General features: G+C 41.4%; 1 protein-coding gene across 12 annotated transcripts in view; it reads right to left on the reverse strand.

Annotated features, from left to right (window-relative positions):
• The window catches only part of ZNF84 (zinc finger protein 84), a 48,288-nt gene extending 36,998 nt beyond the window's left edge, over positions 1-11,290 (reverse strand). Inside the window, exons 1-4 of one of the 12 annotated variants that reach the window (XM_071209715.1) lie at positions 11,222-11,290; positions 9,140-9,247; positions 5,728-5,927; positions 1,616-1,638 (exon numbers count right to left, since the gene is read on the reverse strand). Coding sequence is in view for 8 of the 12 variants with exons in the window: in XM_012531036.4 (XP_012386490.1) it covers positions 5,728-5,742 (15 nt within the window). In the remaining 4 variants the exon portion in view is untranslated. The other 11 variants (XM_004473586.5, XM_058281140.2, XM_071209714.1 and 8 more) reach the window with 11 other exon arrangements.
• Between the last annotated feature and the right edge of the window lie 3,283 nt (positions 11,291-14,573).

Raw genomic sequence — 14,573 nt, forward strand, 5'->3', positions numbered from 1 at the left:
GTAATCGGAGTCCCAGAAGAAGAGATAATGGGGCAGGAAAAAATATTTTTTAAAATAATGGTTGAAAACTTCACAAATTCAATGAAAAACATTACCTTTCAGATCTGGCAAGCGCAACAAACCCCAAGAGGACAAAAACAGAGAGAACCCCATCGAGAACATCACAGTCAATCCTCAGAAAGAAAGAACTACTGAAAGCAGTAATAACAGAACAACTCATACAAGAGAATAATACAATTAAAAGCCGGATTCTCTTCAGAAAGAATGGAAGCCAAAAAAGCAATTTAATACATATACAAGTGTTGAAAGAAAAAAACTCAATGAAAAATTCTACACTTGGCAAAAACTATCTTTCGAAAATGAAGGCAATATAAAGATATTCCCAGATAAACAGAAACTGGTAGAATTCATTGCTAGCAGACCTGAGCTGTAAGAAATAGTAATAGAATTTCACAGAGTGACACTAATCCACAGAAAATAATAAACAGCATGAGAAAGGTTAATTTGTGGAAAAAGTTATAAAAGACTGTGTATACTGTGTTCTTAATTTTTTTTATAAACATAAAGATAGGGAAGCGGATTTGGCTCAACGGATAGAGCGCCCGCCTACCATATGGGAGGTCCAGGGTTCAAACCCAGGGCCTACTGACCCGTGTGGTGAGCTGGCCCATGCGTACTGCTGCTGTGTGCAAGGAGTGCCATGCCACGGAAGTGTGTCCCCTGTGTAGGGGAGCCTCACTTGCAAGGAGTGTGCCCTGCAAGGAGAGCCGCCCTGCACAAAAAAAAACACAGCCCGCCCAGGAGTGGTGCTGCACACATGGAGAGCTGATGCAGCAACATAACACAACAAAAAGAAACACAGATTCCCTGTGCCTCTGACAAGAATACAAGTAGATACAGGAGAACTCACAGCAAATGAACACACAGAGCAGAAAACTGGGGAAGGTAGGGGAAGGGGAGAGAAATAAATAAAAAATAAATCTTAAAAAAAATAAATATAAAGATAATTTAAAGCAATAATTACAAATAGCAATGTTAGGGTTATACATATATAGATGCAATACATGTAACAATAATAGCAAAAGGGAGTGGGGAGGAAATAGAACCATACTGGTACCAAGTTTCTATATTTTACCAAAATTAAATCAGTATTAACTTAAAGCAGACTGATAAATCAAAGATACATTATGTAATCCCTAGAGCAACCATCAAAAAATAAAAAAAAAAAAGCCTAAGTTAAAATGTTGCTAAAAAAAATCGAGAAGCATTAAAATGGCATACTAAAATTACTTGTTTAAAACTAAAAGATGGTAAAAAGAACAATGCTAGAGAAATGGAGATTAAAAGAGACACAATATGAGATTGAAAACCCAAATAGTCCTATAATCCTTTAAAATTATAATTCAATATTAAAATATTCTTACAAAAAATTCCAGACTTAGATGAATTGACAAGTTAATTCTATAAATACTTAAGGTAGAAGTAACACCAATTTTACCAAACTCTTCCAGAGAATAGAAGAACATTCCCCTAATCTTTTTATGATATCAGTATAACCTTGATAACAAAATCCAATATGGACATTATGAGAAACGAAAAGTAAAGGCAAACTTACACATTAACGCTGATGTCAAAAGCCTAAAAAAAAAAAAAAAAAAAGGCTAATCAAATGCTAACAGATCACACTGAACAATATAAAAAGAGAATAAATCAAGACCACATTATGATTATCCCAGCAATTCAAGGTAGTTTAGCATTTAAAAACTCAATGAGGCCGTGGACTTGGCCCAGTGGTTAGGGCATCCGTCTACCACATGGGAGGTCCACAGCTCAAACCCCGGGCCTCCTTGACCCGTGTGGAGCTGGCCCATGTGCAGTGCTGACACGTGCAAGTGCCGTGCCACGCAGGCGTGGTATCCCCCGCGTAGGGGACCCCACGCGCAAGGAGTGTGCCCCACAAGGAGAGCCGCCCAGCGCGAAAGAAAGTGCAGCCTGCCCAGGAATGGTGCTGCCCACACGGAGAGCTGACACAGCAAGATGATGCAAGAAAAAAGAAACACAGATTCCCGAGCCACTGACAACAGAAGCCAACAAAGACGACGACGCAACAAATAGACACAGAGAACAGACAACCGGAGTGGGGGGGAAGGGGAGAGAAATAAATAAATCTTTAAAAAAAAAGACTGGTTAGTAATCGAGAAAATGTGGCATTGGTGTGGAAAAAGTGGCCATGGTGGCTGCTGGGTGTGGGGAATGGGAGGAAGAGATGAGATGCGGAGGCATTTTCGGGGCTTGGAGTTGTCCTGGGTGGTGCGGCAGGGACAATTACTGGACATTGTAGATCCTCCCATGGCCCACTGGATGGAACGTGGGAGAGTGTGGGCTATGATGTGGACCATTGACCATGAGGTGCAGCAATGCCCAGAGATGTACTCACCAAATGCAATGGATGTGTCATGATGATGGGGGAGAGTGTTGCAGTGGGGGGAGTGGTGGAGTGGGGGCGGTGGGGGTGAATGGGGACCTCATATTTTTTTAATGTAATATTTTTTAAAAACGAATTTAAAAAAATAAAAGACTATTAGTATCCTATCAATAAGATTGAGGAAACAACTTAAAATGTCTCAAAATGGGACAATTTGAGAATCTATAAGAATAATAAGGCGATGGACTTGGCCCTGTGGTTAGGGCATCCGTCTACCACATGGGAGGTCCGCGGTTCAAACCCCAGGCCTCCTTGACCTGTGTGGAGCTGGCCCATGCGCAGTGCTGATGCACGCAAGGAGTGCCGTGCCACGCAGGGGTGTCCCCGCATAGGGGAGCCTCACGCACAAGGAGTGCGCCCCGTAAGGAGAGCCACCCAGCATGAAAAGAAAATTCAGCCTGCCCAGGAATGGTGCCACACACATGGAGAGCTGACACAACAAGATGATGCAACAAAAAGAAACACAGATTCCCATGCCACTGACAACAACAGAAGCAGACAAAGAAGACGTAGCAAATAGACACAGAGAACAGACAACCGGGGTGGGGGGGGAGGGGAGAGAAACAAATAAATAAATAAATCTTTTTTTTAAAAAAAGGAATAATAAGTACAATGAATTATAACATATTAAAGAGCTTTAAATTCATGAGTTTATTATGATACTGAAAAATTCTCACTGATCAATTTTGGGGGATACTAGAACTTATTTTGAAAACTGTTAAATTAAAGGAAAAAAATCAGGCCTTTACCTTGCCTTTCTTTTAAAAACATAACTCAAAGTAACCAAATAAATGAAGAGATGTCTCTTTTTAAAAGTACTCTAGATAATTAATGAAGATTAGAACTAGAATGTCACTATTTTGCAACCCTTAATGAAGTGATTATTTAGTTAATGAACATAAAAAGCTGCTAGGAGGAAAAAAAGAAAGACAAGTAGTCATTACACATACATACTACCACCTCTTAAAAATATTTTTGCCAAAAAAAAAAATCAAACTTCATTCTTGTCAAGTCTCTAGGTTCAGCTGTCAAAAAGCTTTCTCTGTGAAGCAGACTTGGCCCAGAGGTTAGGGCATCTGCCTACCACACTCCTTGACCCGTGTAGAGCTGGCCCACACACAGTGCTGATGCGCGCAAGGAGTGCCGTGCCACGCAGGGGTGTCCCCCACGTAGGGGAGCCCCACGCGCAAGGAGTGCACCCCGTAAGGAGAGCCGCCCCGCACGAAAGAAATGCAGCCTGCCCAGGAATGGCGCCGCACACAAGGAGAGCTGACACAACATGATGACGCACCAAAAAGAAACACAGATTCCCATGCTACTGACAACAGAAGCGGACAAAGAAGACAACGCAGCAAATAGACACAGAGAACAGACAACCGGGGTAGGGGGGGATGGGGAGAGAAATAAATAAATCTAAAAAAAAAAAAAAGAACACGAAGCAAATAGACACAGACAACCAGAAAGGGGAGGGGGGAGGGGGGAGGGGGGAGGGATAAATAAATAAATCTTTTTTAAAAAGCTTTCTCTTAGGATGTTAACATTCTATATCTGTACTATCTAATATTGGGCACTTGAAGGTGGTGTGCCTGAGAAACTTAATTTAGTCACATGGGGCTAGTGGCTTCTGAACAGCTTCCAGCTTTGAAGAAGACAGTTCAAAATCAATCAATTTATAGGAAAGACAGTGACAGAAAATATTAACACTATGGAGATGCAACCAGGAAAATCCTAACAGTGGAAAATCATATAATGACCTAGTCTGTGCAACAAATAATTTGTAAAATAAGAGTTTACAGATTAAAAGAGTCTTAAGAGACAGATTGACCAATTGTACTGTATGAACTTTATTTGGCACCTGATACAAACAAACTCAAACAATTTATGAATTTTATGAGACAACTGGAAATTTGAACAGACTACATTTGATGCTCTTAAGGGGTTACTTTTTTGGGGTGTATCATGAATACAACGAATCTCACAAAAACATAATGTTAAATGAAAGAAGCAAGACACGAGTATATACCACAACACACAAAACTCTACTATGGTAATTAGAGACCTATACTCACAGGTAAAGCTATTTAAAAAGCAACAAAGCATTTACCAAAAAAGTCAGGATTCTAGTTACCTTTGTCAAGAGGGAGGGGTTGTGATTGGAAGGGACACAGAAGGATGCCCAGCAGTTAAGAATGCTGTATTTCTTGACTTGAGTGGATATTCACATTATAATTCATTAAGCTCTACTTATATATATATATTTTTTTTTTTTTTTTCAATTTGGAACAAACGTTTATTTGTTGCTAAAATTGCGTGTCCCTCTTTTGTAAGGTTAGGGGTCTTCTGCATCATCAGTATCATTATAAACTTCATCATCATCATCATCTTTATCATCATCCCTCTGTGTCAACTAGTAATGGGAGTACTGAGAAAGAACTGGTAGCAAGGCACAAACATATAAAACTTCTGCCCAGTAGGGACATATGCCACACATGTTTCATTTACCAGATCAGGTCACGTGGCCAAGACTGTCTTCAATCAGATGAAGAAATTTAATCTTCCCCAAAGAAATGGAGAAGGAGATACTGATACACAGTTACACAATCTACTACAAGGGTCCTGTGTTATTATTTCCATTATTATACATTGTTTTGCATGTTTCATCTTTGCCTATCTACTTATATTTTTAATGTACTTTTCTGCACATGAACAATATTCCACAATTACAAAGGTAAACAAATAATTATGGTGACTAAATCTTGCTTTGGTACTATACCCTTGAGTCACACTGTGGATTACTATGAGAAATAGCCATAAGCCCAGAGTATTTATTACAATGTTTCTCTTGAAGACATTACTCATCCTATCATTTATCCAAAGACTTCATCAAGGAAAAAAAATTGATACCTAATAACCAAGTAGTATTTCAGTCTGCTTTTTCCTTTGTATAATGCAAACTCATGTAGTGTTCACATTCTTTATTATAACTGCCAAAAATTTCAGAGCCAAGTTTGCAGCTTAAATTGAATATCCAGGATGCTATGGCTTATAAGAATTCCAACCTTAAGAAACTTCACAAGGCCCCATAGTTAATATATCATATTATCATTTACCCCAATCTCAATTTTCTATTCAAAGGATATTTTCCCCTAATTTCTTATTTATACTTTTCTTTTTTACTGTAAAACTTTATATATTTTTTCCAATACCCAGAAAAAATAATGAGGAATAAACAATCAACTCACTTGTAATGTGTTCATTTTTAGTTGTCCCTGGGAAATGATTAGCACGTCTGAAATCTGTTCTATACTATGTCTCTTCTCACTCAGCCTCCAAGTTTTGGGGTGAGGTCCTGACTAGATCTTCTACACTGAGAATAAATTCCCAGTTCCAGAACCTTCTTTTTAAGATCACATGAGCAGGCTTATTTCTAGGGAACCAGGACCTGTGGATTTAGAAACAAACTTACATTAGCTGGTATAGTCACACTATACCTAAAATCTGTTTCTCTTTTGATAGGAACTAGGAATTCAGGATCATCTAAGGTCAGAGTATGTTTTCTATATAATTTAAACAGGGTTATCAGGGACAGAAACACAATACAGTGTTAAAAGAACCAGTTTTATAGTTAAAAGAACCCAGCTTTCTTAATTACACTGAAGTCCATGGCTCTGCAAACAAATAAGCATTAGAAAGAAAGAAACTCTTGAGATTTAATCAATGTTCACTATGGACACTGAAATGCACATCACTTCAACAGGTGCTGTGAAGTAAAAAAGGACTCTTGCTTAAGCAAATGGAATTCTGGAAAGCTTACGTAGTATGCATTAAAATGGATTTGAGTTTCAATCAATCTTGTCTCATTTACTGAAAAACTGCATTTTTCCAAGCCTTACTTTCCTATTAAAATCTTCTATATTGTTCTTTAGTTTTGCCTGCCAATTCTATCAATTTCTGAAGGAGGTATGTTAAAATCTCCAATATGATTATTGATAGGTCAGTTTTCCTTGTAATTCTGTTGAAGCTTGGTTTAGATGTTCAAAGTTATATTGTTTGGTGCAGAGAAGCTATGTATTTCTAGGGAATTGCTTCTTTAGTCACTCTATACCCCAAATAATGCCTTTTTGCCTTAAAATCTATTTTCTTAGATGTTGTTAGCAACATCAGCATTCTTTAGGTTAGTATTTGCCTGGTGTATGATCCACTATCTCATTACATTAAAATTTCAGTTTCACTTTAGATGTCCCTTAAAGGCAGCTTAGAGTCCAATTCTTTAAAAAATCCAAACTGAGAATGCTTGTATTTTAACCAATACACTTTTATTTATTATGGTTCTTATATTACTGCTTCTTGTTTTTCTCCTTTCCTGCCTTCTGAGCCTCCATTGCTTTATTTGCTAATACAGTGAGGATGAAGTGGATCTCAAAGTGGGATTGTGAGGGTTAAACAAGACTTAAAAAGAAAATGATTAACATAGTGCCCTGTAATAACAATAGGTAACATTTTGAATGTTTGCTATATGCAAGGCAACATAATAAGCACTTTACGGTTTATTCCTCACAGACCACCCAATAAGGGATTTAACTTAATCTCCATTTTACAGAAAGAAAACAGACTTAATTTAGGGAGTGTTCATAATTGCACAGCTATTAAAAAGCAGAATTGGAATTTTATTTCTTGCTATGTTCAAGGCATTTATGACAAAAGCCATGATGTCAGTTGTGTATGTATGTGTAAACATACACGCACCTCCATATGCATATATACACAAATCCTGGAATCAGAGCTTATTTCCATGCACAAATTCAGTCACCTTATTCCCACTAAAACAAATGAACAGGCTGCCTCACCTCTACATCATACTAAAAAGCAGCAGATAAGAAATTAAGAGCTTCCCTTCTATGGCTTTCTGTGTTTCAAACTTTAGTGCCAACTAAGAAACACATATTGAGCTTTCTCCAAGTTACCAAGAAATAATTCCATTATATCTTAGATTATGATATGTATCTCAGAACAGTAGTGGACACGCTGTAATCAGTAAATATTTGTCATATTTACTACTGCAAAAATAAAATATGGCAGAATACTTAAATGCATGCAAGCTAAACAAAAAGCTATTGCCTATCATCCCACCACACCACAGACAGTCTTAAGAGATGGTGGAGACTACTCTCAAACTTTTAACCAAACTGAAAGCACATGGTCATACTGAAAAACTGTTTTTGACTTTTCCCACTACATAAAGAACATTATTCCAGTCAATAAACATATTTCTATAATATCAACAGACTTTTTCACATAAAATAAAAAGAAAGAATATCAAGTCCTCCTCATAATAGAACAAATACACACATAGGAATAACACACATAGGAATATACATAAAAAGGAATGTGCAAGATTCATATGAAACAAACTAGTAACACCAATGAAGATAACAAAAACAGATTTAAATAAATGTTTACTTTTGTCTTGTTCTCGGATAGGGAGACTTCACATTATACAGATAACTGAGTACCAAATTATCTATAATACTTAACACAACTCTGGTCATAACCTCAAAAACTTTTTGTTTTTAACAAACAATTCCAAGTTCATATGGAAGGAAAAGGTTCAGGAATAGCTAGGATATTTTTGGAAATACAAAATAATGAGAATGAACTTGCCCAATAAAATATTAAAATATACTATAAAATAATAATTATCAAAAGAATATGACACTGGCTTGAAAATATATAAATGAATAAAGTGTAACAGTCCAAATAAAGTCCCAAGAGTATGTTAGAATTTAGCATGTGATAAATATGACACTTCAAAGCCATGAGTAAAATTAGATTACTTAATGAATATGAAAGAAACTAAAGTTAAATGTCTGTCTCACACATTATAGCAGCCTACTTCCAGGTGGATTAGAATTAAAAATGGAAACCACAATAATGCCTGAAAAAAATATAGATGAATATTTGTAAAATTTGGGAGGCAATTTCCCTACTAGAGGATACAAAGAGCAAAAGCCGTAACATTTTTTGTCAATAAATTTAGCCATTAAAAAAATATAAAATCTCTGTACAGTTAAAAACAAAGAATAATATACACAGATACACCCGCAAAAAAAAAAATTCAGGAAAATATAACAAACATATCATTTCTTTTGCATTATTTTCACTTCATTTCCACTAAAAATTTTTACATTGAAAAGAATAAAACTGTATTTCTCATTCAAGCCACTTCCTTAAGCAGACAGCCAAACTTTACACTGTAATTTTTAAATTCCCTTTTAATCTTGTCAGAGACTACTTCATAAAATTAAGCTGTATTTCAGTGAGCACTTCTCAAGTGTAGAGGGATTTGTGTGGAAATGCCTCTACAGAGAACACACAGGGTTAAGAATTTCAGGTCAACAGGGGTAAGCCATCAGTATGGTAATTTAAAAGTGTATGTGGTGCTATAAGTTTGCTATTGAGAGCAATGCAGACTCTAGGCTGATTTTACTTTACTAATTTAAACAAATGTTTTCTAACATTGGCCCCTGAAGGAGAAATCAACCCCTGAACTAAACTCTTATATTTAACTCTAACACATCCTCTCAGTGAATGAAAGCCTAATTCTTTCACTGTCTAATTCTGCCCATTTTAATTTCTTTTTTTTTTCTTTTTTACCTCCTGCATAATGCTGCAGCTCTCCCTTTACCAGCTCTCACATTTTTCTTCAGAAGGAAGGGGCAACAACCTTCATCGTAATCCTGTAGTTCCACTCTTCATCAAATTCTATGGAAATTTCAAGAGAAAGGTACATAATAAAAAATAACATTTTTTACACTATGTGACAGACTATATTATTTATACCAAATAACCCCAATTTTGCTTCTTTAAAGCCAATCTAAATAGGAAAGACGTATAAAAACATATATGTATATATAGAGAGAGAGACTAAAAGAAATGTACCAAAATGTTAGCAGTGACAATCTCCTGTGGAATGGATGATTTTTATTTTCTTGTTTATCAAGATACTCCAAATTCACTACAGTGAACATATTTTAAATTTATCATAAAAATGATTAATATTTTTTAAACGTTTTAAATCAACTCTTAAGTCAAGTTTTTAACTCAAGAAAACAACAAGCTTGCAGAGCAGTTCCGGTTTAGCATACCATGGCTGAAACAAGGTGAAGTCAGAAAACTTATATCCTTGTTAAGACTAAGCAGGAATCCAATCCCTACTAAAATATTTTGTTTTCAATAATAGCAAAAAAAAAATAATAATAGCAGCAAATGATCAGAAACAGATTAAATATCCATCAGTGGGGGCAAGGACCTAAATCACAGAGCCACCATACAATGGAACCCCCACAGCACAAACCAACAATCAGGGGGCCAAGAGGTACCGACCACAGGATTAAGATAAAATATTAAGTGAAAACACGCAGTGCTGAACAGTATTTGTGTTAAAATACATATATATCTAAACATAAATACTGGTTTCCAAATGGCAGAACACAAAAGCATCTGATTCCAGTGGTTGCCTCTAAGGATGGAAACTGGGCGGCTGAGGAACAAGAGAGGAGAGACACTTATTTTTCGAAATATATCCTTTAACATTTTGAGTTTTGTACCAGGTGAAGAAATTACATTTTTAAAAAACTTTATGACAACAAAAAGCATCAGAGTTAGGGGGTAAAATAATTTCTTTATATTTCCTAATTTTCGATTAAAAACTTGAGAAGTGTCGCAGAAATTGGGTGGATTGTCCAGGAGTGGTGGGGCTGGACTCAAAACAGCACCGACTTCAGGTCAGTGCTCCCTGTCCCCCCAGCTACAGCCACGTTGACGGCTTTGGTAGCGAATTCCTTTTTAAAAACCGCCGCTGTGAGCGCAGCTGCGCGGGGTCGAGGCTGGCCGCGCCCCCACGCCGCCCGCCCCCAGGCGCGAGGAGCCGCCCCCAGGGACCAGGACTGGCGCCGCCGGGGGGCCGCAGGGTCACGGGGCCGCAGGGTCACGGGGCCGCAGGGTCACGGGGCCGCAGGGTCACGGGCCGGCGCCGCCGGGGGGTGGGGGCCGCAGGGTCACGGGGCCGCAGGGTCACGGGCCGGCGCCGCCCGGGGGCGTGGGGACCGCAGGGTCACGGGTCGGCGCCGCCGGGGGGTGGGGGCCGCAGGGTCACGGGCCGGCGCCGCCCGGGGGGGTGGCGGCCGCAGGGTCACGGGGCCGCAGGGTCACGGGCCGGCGCCGCCGGGGGGGAAGGGGCCGCACGGTCACGGGGCCGCAGGGTCACGGGCCGGGGCCGCCGGGGCGGGGGGAGCCGCGAGGCAGCCTGACGGGCGCCGTCCCCGCCGCGGCGCCTCAGGAGCCCGCTCTCACCTGCACGCCGTCCGTCCGAGTCCCGCCCCTGGCGGTCACCACAGGCGCAGGCAACCACGGAGCCCCACCCGGAGCCCGCGGCCGGCGCGGCCGGCGGCCCCCGCCCCCAGAGCCCGCCCGGACGCCCCCGCCACGGCCCCGGGCTGTCCCCCGCAGCCCGGCCACCGAAACGCAGGTTTCTCTGTCCGCCCAAGCACGACTCCCACACGCCTCGAGTCCGCAGTCCAAGCCCAGCCACGACCTCCCCGGACCCCGAGGCCGGCCCCGCCGCGCACCCACCCGGCGCGGGCCGCGGCGCGTCGGGCCTTTGTCGAGCCGACGGGGGGCGCGCGCCCGCCCCGGGCGGGCCGGGGAGGGGCGGAGCCCGCGCGCGCGCTCCCCCACCTGTCACGTGGCAGCAAAGGACAAAGGAAGAAAGCACAACCCGGCTGGGGCGGCTGAGTGCGTGCGTGCGCGTGCGCGAGGGGAACGCGCCGCGAACTCTGTTTCCCAGCGTGCCCCGAGGCACGGGGGCGTCCTCGCGACCTAGAAGCCCTGTGGGTCTTTGTGGGAAACCTGTAAGTTTTGGGTTTTTAAAAAATCAAGGAGAGCAAATCCGTTAATGCTTGAAAAAACGCACAAACAAAAAACGATTTAAGAATTCAATGGAGGAAGCCAGGGGAAGAAACATTTATGGAAAGCACAAAGGAATTAATCACGGGAAAAAGACAAAGCTAGTCCATAACACAAATGCTAAGGAAGAAAGTAAAAAGTCATTATCCTTATAAAAATAAAAAGAGGCGAAAAAAGAGAAACTTATAGATAGGTCACTATCCTTACAGGAAAAATTTAAAAGGGAATGATGAAAAAGGAAAATAACCAAACGTGCATAAGAAACTGAATGAGAATAGTCTGTTAGGAAATTTGAAATTCTTTGTGACACACATGATTCTCCAGGAACATTTAGATGATCGAATCTGACCCGAGAAAATAGAAACCTTAATTATGGATACAGGGAAGGAGATTTGGCCCAAGGGAAAGGGCGTCTGCCTACCACATGGGATGTCCAAGGTTCAAACCCAGGGCCTCCCTGACCTGTGTGCAGCTGGCCCATGCACAGTGCTGATGCGCACAAGGAGTCCCGTGCCACGCAAGGGTGTCCTCCGCATCCGGTAGCCCCATATGCAAGGAGTGTGCCACTTAAGGAGAGCCGCCCAGCATGAAGAAAAGTGCAGCCTGTCCAAGAATGGGGCTGCACACATGGAGGGCTGACACACAAGATGACACAACAAAACTGAGACAGATTCTGGGTGCTGCTGACAAGAATACAAGCGGACACAGAATATCACACAGGGAATGGACACAGAAAGCAGACAACTGGGGGAGGGGGAGGAAAGAGAAAAAAAAAAATCTTTAAAAAAAAATAATGGATACAACTGAAAACAATTTTAGAGATTCTCTGCCAAAGGGCATCAAGCATTGAGATACCGGATGAAATTTTTCAAACTTCTAGTGATCAGACAATTCTTATATTTAAACAATTCCAGACGAATTAGAAGAAAGAAAATTAGCTATTAGATATCCAACATAAAGATACCAAAATTGACAAATGTATGATTTGAAAAGAAGCCTCAGAAAAAACTTAGCTATGACTACCCACATAAAAATACTGAGACGAATTCAGCAATACCTTACAAAAAGACTCTGTAACCAAGGGGGATCTATTCATAAATAGAAGGATGACTGGGAAATGCATGAATGTTACCATATCTAAGTCAAAGGGAAAAATCTATAAGCATCTCCATAAAAAGGATATTTAAAACTTAAAAAGATATATTAGATATAAAAAGTAGTAAAGTAGAAATATTTGTATGCTATCGTAATATGAAAAACACAGGACTTTAACTAGAAAGCCAGTATACTGCTTAATGGTAGAACACTAATAGGAATTATAAATAAAATATGTCTAGCCGATAAGGTTAAGATTTTTAAAACTGGACTAATCAGAAATGCAGAAATATAGATATTGTATATCAGTGATTACTAATGAAGTGGAACATCTTTACATAAATTTCTTGACAATTTGGGTTTTTATTCCATATACTTCCAATTTTTATCTGTTAGAGGTTCCCCCTTACAAGGTTTGCAATGACTAACAGGTCATAAGACTGTGACTCAATTCCCCTTGACATAACTTGAAGAAAGGCAGCCTCCAGCCACGACCTCCACAGCCCACCGGCTTGGAAGCAGCCCACCGCTCCCAAGAATGAACAAAGGAACCAAGTAGCAGTGGAGCAGATAAGGACCTTCACCTCCTCTGGACCCAGGCACCACCAACCCCTCCCACATTCCAAGAATACCCTACCTCCTAGCCCACTACCTGCTAGCCATTTAGCCCCAGGCTGTACTCAGTTTACCACCTATTGATGTACTGTATAAAGTCAATTCCACCACTCTCCAGGGGCGGGCTGAAATCTCTCTTTGGACCCCCTCCATTGGGAGAGCTTCCCAATAAACTTTCTGCCTGCAATCATCAGTCTCCACATCCCAGCTTTTCTCCAACATTTGGTGATGAAAACCCAGGACTGAAGTCGTGTTGAGACTGATCAGTAAGGAATCTCTGCCCTGCTGCTGCCAAACTCATCCACGCTGGACACCAAATCATAGGTGGGTGAGTCAAGGATTTTTCCACCAGAGGATCCTGCTCTCCCTTTTTCTGCTGTCCAGAACAACCCCCTAAAAATCCTAGTGCTACATCAGTGATCTTCACCATCCCTGAGGGCCAAGGCAGGTGGGATGCCCACATCCTCATGGGAAGGGACCCCGTGGTTCCAGAGACGTCTGGCCCCAAGTGGGTCTCCCATTTCCTTGGGTGATTTCCAGTTGATTCAGGGACACCTGTCTCACTCAGAATCTCCCTGTTCTTTATTTTCTAGAGATCCTTAGTCTCATCCATGCCACCAAAAATAGAAAATTCAATTCCGCCCCCCCCCCAATATCACACCTCTGGTTTGTCTCCTTCGTAACCTTAAAACTCTAAACCCAGAAGGAGACATCAGACCCAAAAAACTAATTTTTATCAGACCCAAAAAGCTCATTTGAACTCTGTGTGGCTACAATACAAACTGGACAATGAAAGTCAATGGACAGAAAATGGCACTTTTGATTTCCAAGTTCTCCAAGACTTAAAGAACTTTATCCAGTGCAGTGGCAAGTGATCCAAGGTTCCTTATGTTCAGACCTTCTTTTATCTTCATAACCACCCCCGTCAATCCTGTTCTTCTTACCAAATTATTCTTTCACACCAAAAGTCTCCTCAAAGACTTTCTTCTACCCCCACATCCCCCAAAACACTCGACTTCAAGCCAGCTGATCAGATTCTCCCAGCACCTCCTGCATATATACCTCAAACAGCACCTCCGTCCCCCTCCTTCTCCTCTAACTCCCCTCCCTCCCCCTCCTCATTTCCACCTTCTACCCCAACTTGCTCCCCTCCTCATACAGGCATCGAGGCGGGTTTGTCTTCCCTCCCCACCCCTCCCCCGTCCACACACAGGAAACCTTTCTTCCAACTCCAATGCCTCTAATCACACCCCCGCTCCACCGCGTATGCCTCCCCAGCGCCCCAAGCTTTCTCCATCCTCCTCCCATTCCCCCACCTCTTCCCCTGAACCTGCTCCCTTCTCCCACCCACCGCCTGCTCTCGAGCCCACCTCCCCTCTCAAGCCTGCCTCCCCAGCTCCTGTCCTCCCTCTCC

The sequence above is a fragment of the Dasypus novemcinctus genome, chromosome 19, assembly GCF_030445035.2.
Source record: "Dasypus novemcinctus isolate mDasNov1 chromosome 19, mDasNov1.1.hap2, whole genome shotgun sequence".
In the NCBI taxonomy this organism is placed as follows: Eukaryota; Metazoa; Chordata; class Mammalia; order Cingulata; family Dasypodidae; genus Dasypus; species Dasypus novemcinctus.